The sequence below is a fragment of the Nelumbo lutea genome, chromosome 1 (assembly GCF_056320005.1).
Source record: "Nelumbo lutea isolate HS-2025 chromosome 1, American lotus-T2T, whole genome shotgun sequence".
NCBI classification, from domain to species: Eukaryota; Viridiplantae; Streptophyta; class Magnoliopsida; order Proteales; family Nelumbonaceae; genus Nelumbo; species Nelumbo lutea.
Genome location: NC_142684.1, coordinates 178,069,990 through 178,093,405, shown reverse-complemented (window position 1 = coordinate 178,093,405; position 23,416 = coordinate 178,069,990). Strand labels below are relative to the sequence as shown.

Genomic DNA, 23,416 nt, shown 5'->3' with positions numbered 1-23,416 from the left:
TTGTCAGCTCTTTGAATTTACTAGTCTCTCTGAATCTTGGGGTCAAAAGTGATGGATCCAGAACCACTATGTGGTTTTTTATAACCCCCATCCAGAAGTGATCAGGACACTAACAATTCTTATCGCTGGTGGAGATTAGTTTCCCATCAAACTGATCTCAATCCAGTCCTACGGCACTTAGAATCATATTCCAAGTAGGTCATAGACCCATACTTATCAAGTGTCAACCCAATAAATAAATATATTTTTTTTGAAATTGACAAATACTAACACAATCAACATGACTCAATTAAAGAATAGCAATAATCCGTACTATATAATAAACCAGTAGGAGTGAAACAAGGACCTTGTAAACCCTATTTTAAATTGAACTTATAGCTGCTGGACGAACTTCACATTTTTCTTTTTATTTTTATTTTCCCTTTCTTGTGATATTTCTGAACAAAGGAAAAGGCAGCAAAAATAATTCCAAGTTCACATTTTTCTTTTCATTGGCCATTTCACCTTTGTTTTGTGATCCAGCAATTTTTTTTTATTTTACCTTTTCCTGATTCTCAATTTCATTTTGCAAATGATAACACATTAACACAGAATAAGATTGGACCAGAGAAAGGAAAATAGAATAGAGCCATAACCGTTCAATTTTGCCCCACAAAAAGACTCATTTTTATAATGTAAAGAATAAGGTTAATCTTATTCGTGTTGAACTATTAAAATTCTCATAAACATTCTAAATGTAGCATTTGGCTTAGAGAAGTTAAAGAAAACTCTGCCACTTTCACATTTTGGAATACCCATAATCATAAGGAAGTAGGAAGCCAAGGATCAAACAAAAATGAGTCATTTTACCAATTACTTCATGATTTCTATACCATTATATATTGAAAATATTGCAATTGGTTTGATTAAAACACCCTGATTTTACTTTCCAATTTAACCCTCAAAACTTTCTATTTTTTTCCATTGCATATATTGTCATTGCAAAATTATTATGAAAAAAATACATAAAATGAAGAAAACAATATTAATTACATTAAAACAATGAAATACATAAAAAATTTACAAAACAAAATATAGAAAATCCTAAAAATTTCTATACCATACTAAAAAAATGAGAATGTTGCAATTAATATTGTTAAAACACCCTGATTTTACTTTTCAACTTTGCTCTCAACTTTCTATTTTTTTCCCATTGTATATATTGTTATTACAAAATAATTATGAAAAAACATAAAATGAAGAAAATAATATAAATTACAAAAAAAAACAAAGAAATACATACAAAATTTACAAAAATATATATAGAAATTCATAAAAATTAAAGAAAAATAACTTAAATTACAAATCTATATCTATACCATACTGAAAAATGAGAATGTTACAATTAGTTTAGTCAAAAACACATAAAATAATTGAAAATAATTGTGTTTTTGTATTTTACTTTCCAACTTTCCAACTTTACCCTTAAGTTTCTATTTTTTTTCCATTGTATATTGTCATTGAAAATAATTGTGAAAAAACACATAAAATGAAGAAAATAATATAAATTGCAAAAAATCAAAGAAACACAGAAAATTTACAAAAAAAAATATAGAAAATCATAAAAATTGAAGAAAAAACATAAATTACAAAAAAAAACAAAGAAAAACTATAAATTTCCAAAAAAAAAAAAGAAAAAATGTAGAATAAAATAAATATTCATATCCACTACCATATATGAAAAATGAGAATGATTTAATTAGTGTGGTTGAAAGACCTTGATTTTTCATACCATTTATACCCCTTAAAAATTAATGGGTTGGGAAGGTTGGGTTATGGTGGGCTTGGGTTGAAGTAGGGAATGTATGTTATTATGTTTGCGGTTGTTAAATAGGGCCTGCAACTCATGTCCTCAGTCGTATGCAACACTGTGACACATTATGAATCGTTCGATTGTTTTATTCTTAAACAAATGTGTGGAGGTGCTCAACATGCCAAAAAGGTGTTTGCATACATGTTATTTTAGTGATTGGTTGATAAATTTTGCTTCCACCTAATTTCTTTATTTCCTCTTAGTTAAAAATTAAGAAAAAATGTTTTTAGGCTTAGACATAAGTTATTTAATAGTCATCTTAAATAATGACTTATGTTATTCAATGGTTATTTGAGTAAATTAACATCTAACTTAATTTACTTATAACCATTAATTGTAATTATTTTTATAGGTTTTAGGTTATCACAATACAAGAGATCGGTTAAGAGTGGCGTCTCCAATTCTCCATAAATTTTGTGTTTCATTGGGATGAGCTGTATCTGTATATAATGTTATTGAATGTGATTTTATCATTGATTTGGTGCTGATGCATTTGCAACCAACATTATATGCATATTACAAATTTCAGATCTTAGCATTTTGTGAGGATAGTCTTTTTTATGAAATATATAATTGTCTTAAGACTTGAACGGTATGTGAACTTTCATCTATGCCCAAGATGTAAAAGCATAGTCAAACATCACCATCAATATCAAATACCACGTGCATCGCGCACGGGCCATTCCACTAGTTAATTAAAAAAAATAGTAATAAAATGCACTATTGAAGTCCATAAACAAGTAACGCTCCAACTGCTGCAATTCCAGCCAATAACCCAACTATAACCCCAATGGGAGGCAACCCACCACCAATTGGTTTTCCAGTATTAACATCATAACGTGCAAACCGCTTCTTTGGCGCTGAACATTGTGGGCATGCATATGTGTCCGGCTGCAAAATATATAAACTTCTCTCAAGAAAGCTTCAATTTTGAAGGTATTTAATCAAAGTTAATATGTATATTCCAGATTTATCATACAGCAGAGTAACATGACTTTGACCACCCCATAAGGATACTTCTATCTCTATCATATACTATGTCAAACTTCTATTTTTAGATTTATCGAAGTCGGGGAAATTTTATAAGATCATATTTTAGGCCTCAGTGAAATGGTGGAACAAGGTTATACTGTCCCCACCAGGGATGATAAGGCAGATATTGGACATGGGTATATAATACCAACTTTGAAACTTTAACAATGTCAAAACTCAAATTCTTTGTTGTTTGATTAAGGTGATTCAAATATGTTTTTCCTATATTATGTGCAAAATACTCAAACTAAAGAGATGAAGACAGTAAAGCTTTACAAGAACCTAAGTTAAAAAGATAGAGAATATAATTGAATCTATATAAGCTTATATTTAGTGGGTACTCTCCACCGTGAATTGTTTTTCTCGTTGTCAACTGTAACCCTTGTTTTTAGTAGGTACTCTGAATCCTTGGATTTGATCCGAAGTCTTCTCTTTCTTTAAGAAAACATTTATTCAAGAACCCCCCCCCCCCCCAACACCCTTTGCTGATGCAGCATATTTTAGAAACAAGAAAAAATGATAGCATTCAAAATGGAGACCACCCCCTTAGATGGTGTTCACCAATATGTATGATTTTGTTTTTCAAAACAAAAACAACTGCCACAGCAGCAAAAAGAATATAAATTTGCAACATTAACATATTGATTTTAATCAACCAAAATCTATTAAAATAGGTCAAGCTAACACATGCACAACCCAAATTGAGAAATTGGGTCAAGACCAGCCAAAACCAGGGCAGCATGCAAAATAGGTTGAGAACCACCATCCCTGTTTTCTAAAACTCTTATATACGAATTCTGAGCAAAACAACATAGCAAATGTCAAAATATCAATATGGAAGAATTGAAGAATCATGTATCCCTGCATTTGATGTTCAAAAACAATTGAATCCCCCCATGGTAGACTAGAAATATAATCTGATTATTATGTATGAATTGGTGAACTTTATATAAAAACCAAAGGAGATAAGTAGGCTTGCCTGCTCTTCAAATGGTTTCTGTAAGGTATAAACATACCCACAATCAAGGCATATATGAGTTGCTCTGGCCTGCAAAATGGAGAACCCCATTTGATAATTCAACATAAAAAGTACATATCATCTTTCCCCCTAAAGTAAAACAATAAGCTCATGAGAATGAAAGGAGGCTTACCTTTTGTGCTTCAGTTAACTTCCGTCCAAAGCGAGGTGGTGCAGGGCGCTTTGGTAACCGTTTTACATCTACATCCCCACCTCTACACAAAAAGATAGAAGTGATAAGTGTAAGAAAAACAGTGTCCTTGTTAACATACCAATAAATTGATACATTATGCCCATAAAAATGTAAATTGTAACAAGTTCTGGTGTAGGAGATTTTTCTTTTCAGATTCATCAGATTTGTTTTCCATCCCACAAATCCACTTTGCAGTTCCAATTATATATTAAAATCTTTAGGGCAGGGTTTTTGACCCATAAGCAAAATAGTAAAGTGATATAGAATGAGAAAAACTCCACCAGTTTGAGCTTGTCTTACATCACCGGTCTCAAGCCTAGATAAGGGAGAGTGGTGTCAGGTTGGCAGCCATCATAAAATCTTTTGCCAAACTCTTATGAGCATAGATCCTGAATTGTCATTTCAATGATGATGATGTAGGATGAGAAAGAGGAAATCCTACAAATCTGTCATAGGCAGAATAGATAAGAAGAAATGAAATATATAGATTATATGATAGAGAATGCTTGAGAATTAAATTAGGATGTTTCTAGTATGTCCAGGAAAGGAATTTCTAGGCTTGAAGAAAAAAAGCAAAAGCTTTGAAGGTGTTTAGATAGGGGACAAAACCAGTTATAGGTGCAACATTGCAGAACAAGGTGCAACATGAAATAGCTACAAGCTAATGATAATTAAGATTTTTACTATATACTTGTACTAAAAAGTGGTAAAAATGTTTTGAAGACTTAGAGAGAAGACATGGCTCTTGATTGAGCACAATGGCATACAGGATTCATCTAACCAGCTACAAGTAGTCGGGGTTAAGGCTGAGTTGAATTGACCAAGAACAGTAAATTTCTAAAAGACTGAAACTTAAACCTATAACCACCTCCACCTCCATGATTTCTCTTGAACTTCACCTCCAGCCTCCAGCATTATAAATTCAAATATACCATGGTTCCCCATTCAAAACCTCACAACCATGTCCTTGGAGAAGTGTTATGATTTTAAATGCTACATGCTTTACAAAAATAGCTAACAAAAAGAGAAATGGCATACTAATGAAAAAAATGGAGAATGAAATAAAAAAATAAGAAATTTGGCACGTACAGCCTCTGGCTCAAATGGGAGATCATAATGTGTCCAAACAATTAGTCAAAAAAGCTATGTTGCTTGTGGATTTATCAAAAAATCTATGTTGCTTGCGGTACTTCTCATTGCACAAGAAAAATTTACCTAGGGATACCAATGATCAGGCTAGTAAAAATCAAGTTCCAGTTGTTAATTGCCACCAAATGGAGAGAAGTGTTGATTGCACAGAGAAATGTCAAACCCAGGAGTGGAAACAGTGCGTATGTCAAGCTGGTTTTATAGCTATTGACTATCTTAAGCCAGGTCGAGTCAGGTCAGAACTCCACCTAATACAGAAATTCTCAACCAATACCTTTTTGGGGAACTAAAATTGATGAACTTAATCAATGTCTAGAAAAGAAGACAAAATGCAGTAATATTCAAGATTCTTTACCCGTTGCACTAACTGCAGAGAGTAAAAAGATCAACTGAAACCCAATATATATAATGTCCATAGACCCTTTTGACAATGCTAGTCATTTGAAAGGAGAAGGGAAGACCTGCTAACTACAAAGTAGACAGAATCAGGCTTTGCTTGAATGGCAGTTTTGGTGAATCCAAGCTTATCTGCGGGCCAAAGTTCGTCCCCGAAGAAGCTGCTTGTGTATAGTACCTGATCCCCTACCTTGAGCCCTGCCTTTGCAGCGTTCCCGCCACTCTCCACACCCTAATAGAAAATTGGTTTCATTGCCCAAAACAACCCAAGATTCAAAATTGCAACCCCGAAAAATGCCCTCGTTGGAGTTATAATTTTATGATCGAAAAGCAAAAAGAAGAAGAAATTTAAGAAAAAATAAAGAAGAAAGAACTCACAGTGATGACAACTCCACCACCTTGTTTTTGGCCTAAAGTGAGACCTAAAGGCTTGTCGACTTCAACTTCAATGTTCTTTGCAGCACCAGCAGTCCTTGCTGTGATTTCGAGATTTCTTCTTCTGAGCTTAAAACCGCTCCTCTTCTTCTCGGCTATGAAAGAATTTGGCAGACCCCTTTTAGCATCGTGAAGTGAGAGACCTTGAAAGAAGGTTTTCTAAACAAGATAACGGAGATAAGCAGAGAAATCAGTGGTTTTTCTTTAGTGGGTTTTCATCTTTTTTCTAATTTTGATTTCAATTTCAATAACGTACCTGGTTGTGAACAGGTGTGAGTGATTTCGGAGGAGTTGTGGTGGTGGGTTGAAGAGAATGATTTCTGGTTAATGTGGAGCAAGAAGAGGAAGCAGCTGCAGCCACAGCCGACGACATCTTCTTGATTGATCTATGATGAGAAGAATGACCGAATGAACGACTGAATGAGGATGCATGATTTGCAGGGGAGAGATGAAGTAAAAGAAGTTGGTGATCAAAAGTGTTGATTTAGCTCGTGGACAGGAATGCGAGACGAGATAACCTTTTAGTGGCGGAGAGGATGACAACTAGCCAGGCACACGCCAGTCGAGGCCCATAAGACGAGCTTCTTTTAGCTCCACAAATCAAGGACGCAGGCGTTCGTTGCGTCCTTCGAACCTCTCAACTGATGGACACGTAGGAGTGTCAATTGTACTGGATTTCGTCTAATCCGATCCGCTCTAATCTGAGTTTATTATAAATGGATCAGGTCCAATCCAATAAATATTTTGAATCATTTTGTACCAATCCAATTCAATGTTTAAATTGTTTAATTTGTTTAAATTCGTTTTAATTTAAATTGGTTTCAATCTAAACCAAGTCCATTGACACTTGTATTCTCTTAGATCAATAGACTGAATATTGGCTTAATTTAACTGAATCTAATATAAATTTATTACAGATGGACCAGGTTCAGTCCAATCTAATAAATATTTTGGATAAAACTGGTTCAATCCAATATGTCTTGTTGGTCCAGTCCAAATTGACACCCTAACGAACACATATCATTCTTTGGAGTTGATATTCGGCTCCCATAATTTTCATTACAGTCCGTAAGGAATGACAATGAGACAGGAGCAAGGTCGGGTTTTGCCTGCCCATACCCAACCCCAAATTCAAATTCTTCCCCTCGAAGATAAAAATCCTAACACCATCTGATGTAACCGTTTTCGGCCACGTACCAATGTTTTGTGATGTAAAATTTTTTGGCAAAGTACCTCGTTATTCGACCCGGTGGTGACGTGTCTTAGTGACGAGCTACTTGGTGGCGAACTCCCTGGGGGAGAACTGCTTGGTGACTAACTGCTTGGTGGCGAACTGCCTGGTGACGAACTGCCTTGGTGGCGAACTGCCTGGCGGCGAACTCCCTGGTGGCGAACTGCATGGGGGCGAACTGCCTTGGTGGCGAACTGCCTGGGGGCGAACTGCCTGGTGACAAACTCCCTGGGGGCGAACTGCCTTGGTGGCGAACTGCCTGGGGGCGAACTGCCTGGGTGGCAAACTGCCTGGTGGCGAACTGCCTGGTGGCGAACTCCCTGGTGGTGAACTGCCTGGGGGTGAACTGCCTTGGGGCGAACTGCCTTGGTGGCGAATTGCCTGGTGGCGAACTGCCTCGGTGGCGAACTGCCTAGGGGCGAACTGCCTTGGGGCGAACTGCCTTGGTGGCGAACTGCCTTGGTGGCGAACTCCCTGGTGGCGAACTCCCTGGTGGAGAACTGCTTGGGGGCGAACTGCCTGGGGGCGAACTGCCTGGTGGCGAACTCCCTGGTGGCGAACTACTTGGGGACGAACTACCTGGGGGCGAACTGCCTGGCGAACTCCCTACTAGGCGGTCGATGCCTTAGAGAATGTTGGAGCTCCCTGGTGCGGCGCAATCCGACAGCCCTCAGCATGAGGTGGTCTTCTTTCCTTTGTAGGCTGCGGGAGATGAGGGACCTGCGAGAACCTCATCTTTTCCTCCTCTTTGTAGGTGGCGGGAGCTGAGAGACCTGCGAGAACTCCATCTTTTCCTCCTTTTTGTAGGTGGCGGGAGCTAAGGGACCTCCGAGAACTCCATCTTTTCCTCCTCCTTGTAGGTGGCGGGAGCTGAGGGACCTCGGAGAACTCCATCTCTTCCTCCTCCTTGTAGGTGGGGGGAGATGAGGGACTTCCGAGAACCGCATCTTTTCCTCCTCTTCATAGGCGGTGGGAGCTGAAGGACTTGCGAGAAATGAATCAGAGGTCCCAGGGGTACTTTCCCGGTGGGGGGCTCTCTGATGCTTAAGTTAGCACTCTTATTGTAAGGACCTTTGAAGATAATATGAGAGAGCTAGAGAACAGGGTTACTTCCCTTTCTTTTTCATCCCCTTCCCCTTCGGGGGGTGAGGTCTTTATATACCGGAGTCCTCGCGGGTTAGGTGGGTGAAAAGCCTCCAAACGGTAAGACTTGTCGCATCCTGTCAGAACCAGAGTACGGTGGTGAACTCCTCGAGGTCGTCAGGCTGGCGCTTGTGTCAGGCGGCCAGGTCGGCGCTTGGGCCGGGTTATCAGAGGGGTGTCTGCGTTAGTCGACGGGTTAGTGTCTAGGCCAGGTCGTCAGGTCGGCGCCTGTGTCAGTCAGCGGGACAGTGTCTAGATCAGGTCGTCAAGCTAGCGCCTGTGTCAGTCGGCGGGTCAGTGTCTAGATCAGGTCATCAAGCTAGCGCCTTGGCCGGATCATGCGCTAGGCTGGTCCAGGTCGCGCACGCCGCACGATAGGCCACGCGCAGGCCGCGCGCGCGCCGCGCAGTTCGTGCGTGCCGTGCGTAGTTTGCGCAGGCCGCGCGCGCGCCGCGCAGGTCGCGTGTGCCGCGCGCAGGTCGCGCCAGGCCGGCCACACTGGTGCCCAGGTGGGTCACCAACTTCGTAAGTTTGCTGGCTGGGTGTTTTCCTAGTTGTCACGAGGTGCCACGTGTCACAATTTTACTGGAGGGCCAAATCTGCCCTCATCAATAGCCCCCCACTCCCGAGCTGATAGTAACTCAGCAAAGGGAGTAGATTTCTTTTGGCCCGTAAGTCGATGAGCTAGTAAGTGCTGATCCAATTACTAGTATGGCCCGTAGGCTTTGGGAGTGACTCGTAGTCTATTCTTTTTTGACTTTGCCCGTGCCGGAGAGGCAACCGGGTCTTGAGCAGTAATGTGGCTCATAGGCTTTTGGGAGTGACTCGTAATCTACTCTTTTTTTGACTTTTGCCCGTGCCGGAGAGGCGACCGGGTCTTAAGCAGTAATGCGGCCCGTAGGCTTTTGGGAGTGACTTGTAGTCTACTCTTTTTTTACTTTTGCCCGTGCTGGAGAGGCGACCGGGTCTTAAGCAGTAATGTGGCCCATAGGCTTTTGGGAGCGACTCGTAGTCTACTCTTTTTTTACTTTTGCCCGTGCCGGAGAGGCGACCGAGTTTTAAGCAATAATGTGGCCCATAGGCTTTTGGGAGCGACTCGTAGTCTACTCTTTTTTGACTTTTGCCCGTGCCAGAGAGGCGGCCGGGTCTTAAGCAGTGAGGTGGCCCGTAGGCTTGGCCTGCATCAGCTTCGTAATGCCGGTGACCTACTCCTACAAGAAGCTACTAGGGGCTCGACCTTCGGGGGCAACACCACTAACTTTAGGTTGCCAGCTCACACGGGAGCCTTGGAAGGCTCGACCAGTAAAGGCGCCTATGTAGTCAGTTGGCCGCCAACACCCGCGGAAGCCACGAAGAGCTCATCTTTGTAGGAGGGACCTTGCGGAGAGGACTAATGTGGCATTATCTGAATTGAAAGTAAGGTTGGTAGAGCTACTTAGTCCGTTAGCTCCCTGCATAGTCTCTGAGTTCATAAAAAATGTAAACTATAAAGCGATAGCTCCAATTTCTAAAAAGTGAGGACTTAGTTTTGGCAAGATGAGAACTTAGCTTTGGTAGGATGAGAACTTAGCTTTTTGTAGCGGGTTCCCACAGACGGCGCCAATTGATGTAACCGTTTTCGGCCACGTACCAATGTTTTGTGATGTAAATTTTTTTGGCAAAGTACCTTGTTATTCGACCCGGTGGTGGCGTGCCTTAGTGACGAGCTACTTGGTGGCGAACTCCCTGGGGGAGAACTGCTTGGTGACTAACTGCTTGGTGGCGAACTGCCTTGGTGGCGAACTGCCTAGCGGCGAACTCCCTGGTGACGAACTGCCTGGGGGCGAACTGCCTTGGTGGTGAACTACTTGGGGGCGAACTGCCTGGGGGCGAACTGCTTGGGGGCGAACTGCCTGGTGGCAAACTCCCTGGTGGCGAACTGCCTGGGGGCGAACTGCCTTGGTGGCGAACTGCCTGGGGGCGAACTGTTTTGGTGGCGAACTGCTTGGGGGCGAACTGCCTTGGTGGCAAATTGCCTGGTGGCGAACTGCCTGGTGGTGAACTCCCTGATGGCGAACTGCCTGGGAGCAAACTGCCTTTGGGCGAACTGCCTTGGTGGCGAACTGCCTGGTGGCGAACTGCCTTGGTGGCGAACTGCTTGGGGGCGAACTGCCTTGGGGCGAACTGCCTTGGTGGTGAACTGCCTGGTGGCGAACTCCCTGGTGGTGAACTGCCCTCAGCATGAGGTGGTCTTCTTTCCTTTGTAGGCTGCGGGAGATGAGGGACCTGCGAGAACTTCATCTTTTCCTCCTCTTTGTAGGTGGCGGGAGCTAAGGAACCTCCGAGAACTCCATCTTTTCCTCCTCCTTGTAGGTGGCGGGAGCTGAGGGACCTTCGAGAACTCCATCTCTTCCTCCTCCTTGTAGGTGGGGGGAGCTGAGGGACTTCCGAGAACCGCATCTTTTCCTCCTCTTCGTAGACGGCGGGAGCTGAAGGACCTGCGAGAACTGAATCAGAGGTCCCGGGGGTACTTTCCCGGTGGGGGGCTCTCCGATGCTTAAGTTATCACTCTTATTGTAGAGAGCTTTGAAGATAATATGAGAGAGCTAGAGAACAAGGTTACTTCCCTTTCTTTTTCATCCCCTTCCCCTTTGGGGGGTGAAGTCTTTATATATCGGAGTCCTCGCGGGTTAGGTGGGTGAAAAGCCTCCAAAGAGTAAGACTCGTCGCATCCTGTCAGAACCGGGGTACGGTGGTGAACTCCTCGAGGTCGTCAGGCTGGCGCCTGTGTCAGTCGGCGGGTCAGTGTCTAGATCAGGTCGTCAAGCTGGCGCCTTGGCCGGATCATGCGCTAGGCTGGTCCAGGTCGACCAGGTCACGCAGGCCGTGCGCAGTTCGCGCAGGCCGCGCGCTAGGCCACGCACAATTCACGCAGGCCGCGCACACGCCGCGCAGGTCGCGTGTGCCGCGTGCAGGTCGCGCAGGCGCGCGTCAAGCCGCGCGTAGGTCGCACCAAGCCGGCCAGACTGGTGCCCGGGTGGGTCACCAACTTCGTAAGTTTGTTGGCTGGGTGTTTTCCTAGTTGTCACGAGGTGCCATGTGTCACAATTTTACTGGAGGGCCAAATCTGCCCTCATCACCATCCGTGCTGATATGGGGAACAGCAATTCCCGATTTTGCTCCGCTTTGGCCCAGTTATTCTTATTTGTATATTTATTATTTTACTTTATTTTTAATTTACCTAGAACTATTTTATATTATATAATATATGATATTATAATATAATATAATATATAGCATATATTAATAATTATATATATATTATATTATATAATATAATCAGGGCAGGGTGGACAAATATCATCCCTGCCCCATCCCGGACCTCAGAGTTTCGAGTTATTTCTGAACACGCCCCAAACCCCGCTCAGCTGGTAAAAAAAAATCCCCCGATCGAGATAGGACCCATGGAGACGGGTCAAATTGCCATCTTTACTATCTGATTTCCAAAAAAAAAAACGATATGAGAGGGGATGAGAATGGGATAAAAACTGAAAATTTATTCTCTTACTTGGGTATCCTCTGTTCGATTTGTTTTGCCAAATGTGTGGGAAAATCAAGTTTCCAATGTTTTACTGAGAAATTTTGTAGAAATTCATGATAAACTCACTATTGGTTATTTTACATCAAGTAAAATGTTACTGACATTTGGCTTTCATAATTTTCATTATGGTTTTGGAATTGAAAACCATTAGTTCACATTTTTTATTTTTTGCTTGAACTGCACCATAGTACCATACATAATCTTCTTGTGTCATTCTATATTAATTATCATAGTTAAGGAGTGTGCCTCGTTTTTTTAATCCTGGACTGGGGTGATCATGGGCCGGGCCGGGCCAGGCCGAGCTTGACACCTGTGGTAAGAGCCACAGCTCGGACATAAGCCCAGTCTAACCTGGATTTCGTGGCAATGATTTATATATATATATGTGTGTGTGTGTGTTTTATTTATTTTCATCCCGGCTCAGAAATTTATTGTCTGATGTGGGCCTGGACCAAACCTAACCTGAACACAAAATTTATGCCCAAACCTAAAATCTCTAGACCAGGCTGACAATGATCACCCCTAAAGGCTAGAAGGCTAGGACCAACCATATAAAATCGTTCTTTTCTCTCGTGCTTATCTTCATGGTTTTTAAAACTGAATCGGTCGGGGGTCCGATTATCAGTTCAAACGGTCCAATTATTCGACCCGAACAGTCGGCATGTTCTAACAAAAAAATAAATTAATTAAAAATTTTGAAAAGCGGTCAAAACGGTTCAAACAATTAACTGACCAGTTCAACAGTTTGCTGACCAAAATCAATAGTTTTGAGGAAAAAAACGCTTTTGGGAAAATTAGTGACCGATTCCTGATTTTTCCGATTGGTCCAGTTTTGAAAACCATGCTTATCTTTTCTAGTTTCCTTGGTTCTTTCTTTATTATAGTTCACTGCAGGGCTGAAGTTTAAGCCAATGGATGCACAATGGTCAATATTAGAGCTTTGCATGCGCATATCTATGCATAATGGTTAAATATTAGAGCTTTGCGTGTGCATATCAATCCTGCTATTTCTTACCCACAGGTGAACAAAGGAAACATACGGCATTAACAATGCAGTATCATCAATACAAGAAGGCAACTGATTTTCATTTTCTGGAAGTTCATAGATTTGCAGACCATATGCGCTGTTATGCTTCCTCTTTCATTTTTAGTACAATGTGCAAACAAATTAATTAAGACAGTTTGACTTATGGCCCAGCTCTTATGAGGAAGGTTTTCACTTTTCAATGATAAAAGCTCCAGTTATTCAGATACTCTAATCTGTATTAATCACCATTCATAAAAGGCTTAAGTTATATATTATTTTGTAAATTTAGTGACATTAAAAGCAAACATATGAGTAAATAGTAACAAACCCTTAGTAGACTAAATACCCAATACATTGTGCTTTATTGTGGGATGTTCAGTACATCTCTAGTCATCCAAATTTTTGCCCCTTTTTCCTTGACTTTAGTTTTAATAATTTCAGCCAACAGCTCATCAAAGAGGATTCCTTGTAGACATTACTTCTTTACCTAGCTTAAGGACTGGATGGCTCAAAATCAATATTTAGGAGGGCCATGCTTAACTATCCATTTTGGAAAAATAGAATACTTTCTGACATTCAAGTCTAAATTATACAGAATTACACAAAACTTAGAAGACTGGTCAGGATAGAACTTTCTAGAGTGCGTTAAGCCTTCAAGTAGATCATCTCCATATAAAATCTTTATATCCTCTGTATATTCATATTGGGGTCTAACTCGCTTCCCTTGGGCCCAAGGAAATCATAGCCCCCTTTAACATTCAGATCAAAAAGTAAGGAGCTCTCCTCAACCTTGATCTTAATTTCTTTCTTCTTTGCTTCTTCTAACTCCCGGTAAAGCTGGAAACCTGAACTGTGATTGTTCTCCTGGTTATCATTCAATAAACTCTTCCCTATCATTTCACCTTTCCTCTCATCTTCCCTCACTTGGTTCATGTTCTCCATGAGACCTGAAAGTGCTAAATTGAAGTCGGTCAGTTGGGCTCTTGTGGCTTCTAAACTCCTTGGGCATTTCGTATCAGTGGAAAGGCTCTTCTGGGCTTTCTCTAATATGGCATGTAAATACTTCCCTTGTGCTTCAATTCTTATCTGTAGTTTCTTCTGCACCTGCATGAAATTTTGTGGAGATTTTAGGGGTGAGTTATTTAAGAAAGATTGAGTATTACAGAAAATCAAAATCCAATAGTTGCCTACCTCAAGTTGCTCTTGCAGTCTTCTCTGCACCTCAATCTGATACCTTAATGCCTCTGCTATTGGTATTCCTCTGTTATAGAAGAAATGATATTAATTATTTATGTATTCAATTTATTTTTATTTTTCTGTAATTGTAGCATCACAAGAAGTGAATCTGAAATAATTCACCAGCCTATGAAAAAAAAAGTTGGTTCTATTTTTCTTTTGACCCCAGCAGTGGAGCCAGTGACCAGGACAGCTGACTGGCCGACACCTGTTCTGTAACTTGCTAGTTGCTACATGCTGTTTATGTTTCTGAGCGTTGACCTTACCTGGTAAATAAAAATATAAGATGCCCCAAACAAACATGGAGAGAAAATCTAGTCACTCGATTTCACATTTAGGGGGTGTTCTCCAATGTGAATGGCTTTGAAACAAATATGTATGATTTTGTTTTCTAAAACAAAAACAATCGACATGTCAGTAAAAATATTTTTGCTTTAGAAAACAAAAGCACTCCCTTACTGGGTGTTCAATTTGAACTGTTTTTCTTGTTGGGAGTTATAAAAGCAAAATTTATCCCACACTTCTTGCATTTAGGGTTGTCAATTAGACTGGATTTGGTCCAATCTAATCCAGTCCATTGTGAATCGATTATAAATGGACCATGTCCAATCCAATAAATACTTTAGACCATTAAGTCTGGGTTGGTCCAATTCAGTGTTTTATTGGTCTGTTCAATCCGTTCAAATTAATTTTAGTTTGGATGGGATCCAACCCAAAATCGATCCATTGGCACCCCTACTTCCATTCAGTTTATGACAAGTGTTCCCTTACAGTGTAGAAATCCTTATTCATATAAGAATACACATGTGATGGGACATCTGTTACACACCGAATGGAAGTGTAGAAGAGAAGTGTAAAACAAGTGTAGGAGGCCCAACACCCCGTACTGTGATGGTCTTGCACTTGTAGGAGTGCAAATGAACTTCCACAGGGAGGATACATACCTTTCACTGTTCTCTTTAGAAGTGCTGCTGCTTGTTGCCGAAAAATGCATGTGGTTATAACCAGAGTCTCCTATATCCATAAAGCAATGTCAGTTAGTAAAGAATACTTGTTAGAAGAGAAGAGAGAAGATCTAGTACTCTAGTTTTCACACTTGAACATTTTTCATATTACTTCCCTCCACACAGAGGTAAAAATAGGTACAGATGCAACTTGGGCCGGGCAAAAAGAAAAAGGTTGGATTGAGTAAGGATTTGTTCAAGATTATTTTAGGGTAAGGTTGGAAAATTCAACCTAACATAGAATATGATTCTTTATATGCTATAAATACATTATATTTTTGTGTTATATAATAAATACATTATATTTATATGATAATATTGTTTTTGTATTTTATTATAATATTAGTCTGTACGGTATTATTATTATATTATTATTATTATGATATTATAGAGAATTAAACAAAAAGATAATTATCATATGTATTGTATTCAAAGGGTAACACTAAAAAACAAAGTATTTGTATCTCTCAAAAATCACAGTATTTAGAAATCTAAACACCTTCACCACATTCAAAGATTTAAGAAACTTCCAAGCTTAGAACCATTTTCGAAACTTTTTTTTTATTCTCTTTTGAAAGATTAGTTGGAATTTAATTACCAAACGCTTTTATAGGGTCCCAGTCCTCTTTTATCCTTTCTAAAAGAGGGCTGTCCGGTACACCAGCCATCAGAATCCGCCAAGTTTCTTCATTTCTCCCTCAGACACGAAAAGAATATTCTCTATCTCTTTTTATCCTTTGGTTTCTTTTCTTTTTGCAGTGGTTTGAATTTAGAAAAGCCATCGCAGATGAGGTCAATACATAACAGTAAAAAGCACCAAGTCATTCCATCTCAAATTCCCCCAACTTGGGCTTCTACTCGTGTTCTTTCTAAGTTATCTTTTTTACCTATACGCAAGACATGCGAAATGCAACCGCGTCCTGCTTCACCATCAAGCCTAACCGGCAACCAGGCTAGCTAGTTCTACAATACAAACATCACGAGCTTTTGCTTTATGGAAAACCATCACAAAATCATGCGTTAAACCTTAAGCTAACCTGCCGAAAGTTTCTTCTCAGTTTAGTTTAGAATTCGTTATTCGGTTCAAGGTTCAAAATTTTGTATAGGGAAAATTTCGGATCAGTATCCTGTATTTTGGTTCGAGTGAAAATTTGGTCCTGAATTTTAAAATGTGATAATTTAGTATCGGAATTTTTGAAACATGACAATATTTAGTATCTGTTGTTAATGGACCGTCATTTATGTATATCAGGTGACTTCATGTGTGATTTAAGACTTTTGAAAATCTCAAAACTATCATTGAAAATAAAACACACTGTTCATCATCTTATTCCTCAAAAAGATGAAACAAAGCCCAAGTTCTCTATCACAAACACCAAAACCCTTGCATGGGCTTTGCCTTTCTAGCAAAGTCGTTACAAGTCTTTGCCAAGAACAAAAAATTCCAAGTTTTACACAACTTATTTTTATTTTGTTTTAACTTAACACAATAATATTTTATTCCTACAGGTTAAAGATAGGAGAAGAATTGGAAGCTTTGTCTCAATACTTGAGAGAGTGAGAGAGATCAGTGATGGTGGCCGGAGACTTTTCTCTTTTTCCATTTTTCAGATAAGATAATTACAATAGTTAAAGGAAAACTTTTCTCCTAGAAATTGCTTTGGTTTTGGTCTGAAGATGACGGAATATTCAGAGGAGAAGAAAAACAAAAATGTTGTCGTGAGGATGAAAATTCTGATGGTTGGTTTTGATTTTAGTAGATGATCGATAAAGAAAATTATATTACACTTGAAGGGCATTTGTGTCTTTTCACATGCCACTTAACGGTTGATTAACGACATGTACTAAATTGTCGTGTTTGAAAGTTAGGATATTAGATTGTCGCATTTTAAAGTTTGGGGACCAAATTATCACTCAAGCCAAGGTACAAGGTACTAATCAGAAATTTTCCCATTTGTATATTATATCAGATTTTCAAGGTCTTTAGGATTCATTTCGTTTGTGTCAGAATTAGAATTAGAGTCAAAATCAAAATTCCTTGAATTTGGAATTGAAATGACCCATTGTTATAATCTTTTTAGTTCAGACAAATTTAGAGTTAAAATAAATTGAAATGAAATTTCATTCTCAAAGGAGTGGGAGGGAATGGCCATTTGGGGGAATATCATTCTAATAGGAATGTAAATGAGATTTTGATTTCACCGAAGGGAATGACCCATTCCTATTCTGATTCCATACCTCTATCCCCACAAACCACACAGGCCTTAGTCTTTTACTAGGATCCTGAGTTCCTGACCGCTTTGTATCGGATGTATCAATCCTTTGAACATTGCTTGGGTTTGGGTGGCAGGTTTACTGGCCATTATCTGAGTTTCGGTGACCCCTCATAGAAATCAAAATCGTAGTGGTGATGTAATATTTACATGGTCCACCTAAGTGGGAATCTATGCTCGAGTAGGTTCTCACAGAAATAGTGAGGGAAAAAAGTTGATCCTTGTAGGCTGTGTTTGGTTTGACAAAAAAAAAATAGAGAGAAAGAGAGAGTTGAGGGAACATTTTGTGAGATTCTTTAACAACTTTTTCATTACTGTTTTCAAAATCAGATTGGACCGGACGGTTGGATCGGAAAAATTAGGAATCAGTCACCTGACCGGTTCCGTTTTCCTCCAAAACCATTTTTTCCCCCAAAAACCGTTGATTTTGGTCAGCAAACTACTGAATTGGCCGGTTAATCGTTCGAACCGTTTGAACGGTTTTGACCGTTTTCTAATTTTTTAAATTTTTTATTTTTTATCAAAACGAGCCAGCCATTCAGGTCGAACGGTTGGACCATTCGAACTGATAACCGAACCCCTGACTGGTTCAATCACTGGCTCATTTTTAAAACCATGTTTTCCATAACACTATATTTCTCTCTTATTTTCTATAAGCCAAACACAGCATTAGGGTTGCAAAAGTGCGGTTACTCACCAACACTGTCCACGCTTAGTTCTTCGCTCTTAGCCTGCTCTATATTGGTTCCTTTCTTCGATTGCTTTCCAAGTCTATACTTCTGCACCCACCAAAAAACCAGACATAGATCCGTTAAAAAATGGACTGGAGACAAGGCAACTGGGCTTGGTTGTTAGCCCAGCCCAACAGGTACCCTTTGGGGATGAAAATCAATCCATTATGTCATTGGGGTACTTTCATCTCTTAAAAGTAAGGGTCCGTTTGCCTGGTTTAAAACCGGAAAGAATGTTCCCAATTTACTACCCTTGGCCATTTGCATCATCAAAATTGGAAACAACCGGCGTTCCATAATTCTCAATTTTGTACCTTTTGTCTTACCTGTTTCTCATGTTTCGTACTTAACAGGCAAATTTCCCAAAAACAACATAACATCCAAATCAAGTGGCCAGAAATCATCTGATCAGACTCATCTTTTGTGAAACAATGTCTTAGATGGGACCCATTTAAATTGGACCCTGATTCAGTGAACACGTGAAAGGTCATCCAAGCCTCAGATCCATCTATGGTCATGTGACCCTAGACCATAGATGATAGAGCTCTAGACGCTCAGAGTCAGAGAGGAATGCCAGCCAGAGACGGTCGAAATTCACAAGCCTAGCTCTGTGTGAGACGGCCCCATTCCAACATTCCATCTCTGACACTTGTTGGACTGGGATATCGATAGAAGCCACCAACACCAATTCATTTGTCCAATCCAGTCGACCTCAGAGTCAGAGTCGGAGTCGGTCTCATAGATCAATATCTTCTTCTTCTTTGCCTTGTAAGTTAACAAAGAATTAAAAGTAAAGCAAGAGAACACGAGTCTACCTGTAAATGGCTCTTCAAATGGTACAATGTCAATCCCTTTAGGCCCATCACCCTCAGCACTGACTTGGGTGTTGCTTCTGTACACAATCAATTCATCCATTTTACTCAAATTATCATTCATATTAACTAGAAATGGATAGTTAATTGAAGCTCAGAACAAGAAATAACATACTGTCGGGTCCACCAAGCTTTGTCACGGCATCAACAAACCGGTCGTGAAGATCTGGCGTCCACCTCAGCCGGGGTTTAGGATCCCGGGACAGAACCATTCCCGTCTCCAACGCATAGCTCCCACAGGTCCTCTCCATCTCATCACCACCACTTCCGCCACCGCTGCCGTCTCCGTCGGCGCCACCACAGTCGCTCCAAAGCCGGAAATTTTATTTTCCTGGATAGGAACTATTCAGGAAATACGTTGGATTTTTCCGACTCCCATCCTTGTTTAAAAAGCTTATTCCACTTCTTCATAAATCATACGCCTTTTGCTTTCCTTAATGCAACTCTCGCTCTCCATTTGCTTTATAACAGTGAGAAAAAGAGAAATTCGTTAGAGAATGTCGAAAAGCAAAAGCAATCAAAAGTTCGGGTCCACCTTATTGTGTTCGTACCGCGAAAAGTCCCCGATTCGAATTCTCATTCTTTGTCAACAAGTCTCGCCTTCAATGGATAATGCATCAAAAGATGAAAGTGCAGAGCCAGATAGAGGGATTTTTTTTTTTTTTGTACAGAAGAAGCTGTTGATTTGTCCGAGGAAGCCTCTAAAGCAGATGCGTTCTTGTCTCTGTAACAAGAGCTACCACCTGGTTCACCTCTTGGAATCAAAATAGCTAGATCCTTTTGGTCGAACTGTTTGGACGAAGATTTTGATGCAAAAAGAGAAGATTTTGTGAAGAAATCCTGATAATGACACTGATGACTTTGAAATGTTTTCAATTTGAACTGCTGTTTGATCGGATAATGATCTTTAACACGAACAAAACGAAGAGTTCAGAGAAAGCAAGATAGAGAGAGGCTCCGATCAAGACTTAAAGAAGAGACTACAGAGATGAGATAGAGTTTTAACTTCAACGGACAACAAGATGAAGAGAGGAAAAAAATTAGAAAAAGAAAAAAGGGGCCAAGATTCGAGAAATAAGAACATGGAAGGGTTAAAGAGATAAAAGCAAGAACAGAGAAGAAATTCCGAGAAAAAGTATTCAATCAGCGAATGAGTGTTGGGTGCGTTACAGAGAAGGCGAGGAAATAAGAACATGGAAGGGTTAAAGAGATAAAAGCAAGAACAGAGAAGAAATTCCGAGAAAGAGTATTCAATCAGCGAATGAGTGTTGGGTGCGTTACAGAGAAGGCGTGGATGAGCCACGTGGAAGCCAGCGTGGAAGATTCGCCGGCAATTTTGGCACAGAATATTCGGCAGCCCACGTGCCACGTCGACCGCATGAGTGGTCTAGGCCTAACAAAAGGGACGCGTTTCGACTTATCCGCAAGAGACGGGAGGTCAGAGGTGACGCGAGAATATTCGCGTGGGCCGAAATGTATGAGGCCCGTGAAGGCGTGAAGTGATTTTTCCTCTCTCCCTTGTTTATACTTTACACTAGTAGATGTCTAGATTCTCCGGCAAAGCTTGGTCCCATCACGGCATCACCCATGCCCAATGACCCGGTTGTAGAACCGCCCCGGACTATAATTTGTCACGTGTCAGATCATTTACCTTTTTGGTTCTACTGTGGGGATTTATGTGGGCCCATGAGACGCCACGTATGTATATAAGGATTTATTACAATTAAAGGGCATCTGATAAGCTGATATTGGGTGAAACCGTTCTCTTAAAGTGGGATCCATTTTATTGATGGGTCCCTCTAGTCCGGTTCTATGTATAAATCCGTTATTCAGTTTGGTCGAAGTTCAGAATAGCACGAATCTAAGCAGAACCATATCTCCGTGCAGATAAGAGAATCTCATCTGGATGGCATTTCTAGCAAATTATCTAACCAATTGGCTAAAATAACCAATTGGCTAAAATACAGGGATTAATTAGAATTTCTTTAGATCATTTCTTTTACAACTAGATCTGAATCCTATCCTAATTGGTACATATATTTTCCTGTCAGGTTATTTGATAACAGTTGAAATGGCTGAACTGAATGATTTAATGTTGTCTTTTCTCGTCTCGGAAGAGTATAAATATAAATATGTATTGTATAAAATCTTGTGGTCTGTTCAAACTAGACCGCAGGGAAAAAAAATCTTGTAATCTGTATTATTTTGTATTTATAAATCTTATACTTGTATTATAACAACTGAATTAGCTGAACTAAATGACTAAATGCTTTGCCTTTTAGGCTCAGTTTGGAAAGAGTATAAATAAAAATATATTGTGCAAAACCTTGTATTTTTGTACCATATATATTTGTATTTGTACATGTATTCTTTTAGCTCAATTTGGAAATAGTATATATATATATATCAAGTCCACGTCACCATGACTCTCTTTGCACCAAACCCTATTTCCTAATTTTTTATTTTTTGAATTTTTTATTTTTTAATTTCACATAATTACCCATTAAGCCAATAAGGAAATCACACACGCTTAACTATTTCTAACAATCATAAAGAAAGAGGGATTTGTTTTTCTAATGTTTAGCCAAGGGGCACCACTTTCTCCTAAATTGACTCTAATTCCTATTTATCTCCTAAATTATCTCTAATTCCTATTTATCTCTTAAATTATCTCATAAAAAATAAATTTCAACCTCAAAATAATATTGAAACAATATAAATAATAAATTAAAAATTACTAATTATTAAATGAAATTATTAAAATTAAAAAAATAATTAATAACTATAAAAATATTAAAATAATTAACAATTAATAATTTATACAAATAAAAATTAAAATAATGTTTAAAAATTAATGAAATAATTAATTATTAATTGGACCACTCTGCCCCCTCTCCAAACTCGGTAGTCGGATCATTCATAGTGGGTGAACTCCCGCAAACGGAAGGTTCTCTGAAATATGATCTCAGTAAGCCAAAACCAGTAGCTACTCGATTCAAATCACAAAACTAAAGCTAACCTGATACTAAAATATCAGACTAATTTAGATTAACATTAGAGTAACTCAAATGCTAGTACCAGTTGTCGCCATGGCTAATATAGCATATAAAAGTTCAATCCAACAGATGATAGAAGGAAAATGATATGCAGAGAATTAGAAACTTTCTAACGTTTCTATTCAACTAATTTTAAACTTCAATAAAAAGTAAACAAACTGAACAATAAAACCAGGAAAACCATGAAAGATGACAACCGCTAAAACCAGGAAAGGCCTATTCGATTTCTAAATAACCAAGAAAGAAATGTTTACAGACATGGATTGACAGTGGGAATTCATAGAAGCTGGTTGATGCTTTGTCGGCTCTCCGTCTCCCTTAGGTTCCGATCGTTCTGAAGAGATTTAGGCCTAAATTCATTCATTCGTTGTTGTAGGGAAGAAGGAACCGCTGTGCAACAGCGGTGGAGCTTCCTTAATTGCAGACTCGCAGTGAGAGAGCAGGAGAGAGAGAAACAGAGAGAGTGCAGGTTCGATTTGAGTTACAGGAAGGATAAAAACATGTAATATTATTTTTTTAAGGGCATTTATGTCTTTTACATACCTCTGATTTATCTCTGAACCAGTAAGCAGTCGCTCTATCTCTTAGAAATTTCAGATCTCTAATAAGAGGGCATATCAAACGCTCTGTGGCGTCTGAAAGGCAACTTTTTTAGATTCAAACATCTGAAAATTGCAATCAAACGCCACCTTAGTAGAGAGGTTCTCTCCTAAACTATCTCTAATTCCAATTTATCATCTCCCCCACTTTTTATCTATATCTATCTAAAAAAAACATCAATTAAAAAATTTTAGAATTATTTAAATAATATAACAAAATTATATACTAAATTTAAAATATTTATTCAAAATTATAACAGAATTATCAATAACATTCATATTATTGATAATTCTATATTTTTACAAAATTAAATCTATTAATTATAATAGATTTAATAAATATCCTCTCCCCCACTACTAATTTTTTTAATTTTTTTTGAGAAATTTTCGATTAGTACCCTATACTTTGGGTCTAGTGCTACTTTGGTCCCCAAACTTTCAAAACATGTCAATTTAGCACCTACCATTAACCATCCCATTAACCAATCATTAAGTGGCATTTGGAAACACAAATGCCCTTCAAGTGTCATCTAATTTTGTTTATCAACCATCCAAACATTGCAAAAAATAAACAGTCACAAATCCTTGC

The 23,416-nt window shown here is 39.4% G+C and overlaps 2 protein-coding genes across 3 annotated transcripts; both read right to left on the bottom strand.

Moving 5' to 3' along the window:
• Positions 1-2,390: 2,390 nt before the first annotated feature.
• ENH1 (rubredoxin family protein) lies at positions 2,391-6,758 on the bottom strand. The gene is made up of 6 exons (XM_088961015.1): positions 6,332-6,758; positions 6,019-6,234; positions 5,706-5,872; positions 4,036-4,117; positions 3,864-3,932; positions 2,391-2,743 (listed from the first exon to the last, which is right to left on the bottom strand). The coding sequence occupies exons 1-6, from the start codon at positions 6,446-6,448 to the stop codon at positions 2,573-2,575; spliced, it is 822 nt and encodes a 273-aa protein (XP_088817141.1). The 5' UTR covers positions 6,449-6,758; the 3' UTR covers positions 2,391-2,572.
• A 6,632-nt stretch (positions 6,759-13,390) lies between these two features.
• LOC148879475 (myb family transcription factor PHL11-like) lies at positions 13,391-22,704 on the bottom strand. 2 transcript variants are annotated; one of them, XM_088961014.1, is made up of 7 exons: positions 19,708-22,704; positions 19,288-19,632; positions 19,116-19,192; positions 18,267-18,348; positions 15,237-15,306; positions 14,248-14,317; positions 13,391-14,160 (listed from the first exon to the last, which is right to left on the bottom strand). In XM_088961014.1, exons 2-7 carry the CDS (start codon positions 19,421-19,423, stop codon positions 13,738-13,740), a joined length of 858 nt encoding a protein of 285 aa, XP_088817140.1. In that variant the 5' UTR covers positions 19,424-19,632; positions 19,708-22,704; the 3' UTR covers positions 13,391-13,737. The 2 variants fall into 2 exon arrangements, with proteins under 2 accessions (XP_088817140.1, XP_088817139.1); XM_088961013.1 differs by having other exon boundaries at positions 19,724-20,431.
• Positions 22,705-23,416: the final 712 nt, after the last annotated feature.

Excerpts from the sequence above, each read along its gene's own strand:
- ENH1 (XM_088961015.1), bottom strand. The coding sequence starts at position 6,448 with ATGTCGTCGGCTGTGGCTGCAGCTGCTTCCTCTTCTTGCTCCACATTA. Across the intron at positions 6,235-6,331 it reads TCACACCTGTTCACAACCAG|AAAACCTTCTTTCAAGGTCT; the intron begins GTACGTTATTGA and ends TATCTTGTTTAG. Across the intron at positions 3,933-4,035 it reads AGTTAACTGAAGCACAAAAG|GCCAGAGCAACTCATATATG; the intron begins GTAAGCCTCCTT and ends TCCATTTTGCAG.
- LOC148879475 (XM_088961014.1), bottom strand. The coding sequence starts at position 19,423 with ATGGAGAGGACCTGTGGGAGCTATGCGTTGGAGACGGGAATGGTTCTG. Across the intron at positions 18,349-19,115 it reads ATTTGAAGAGCCATTTACAG|AAGTATAGACTTGGAAAGCA; the intron begins GTAGACTCGTGT and ends TGGTGGGTGCAG. Across the intron at positions 14,161-14,247 it reads GACTGCAAGAGCAACTTGAG|GTGCAGAAGAAACTACAGAT; the intron begins GTAGGCAACTAT and ends AATTTCATGCAG.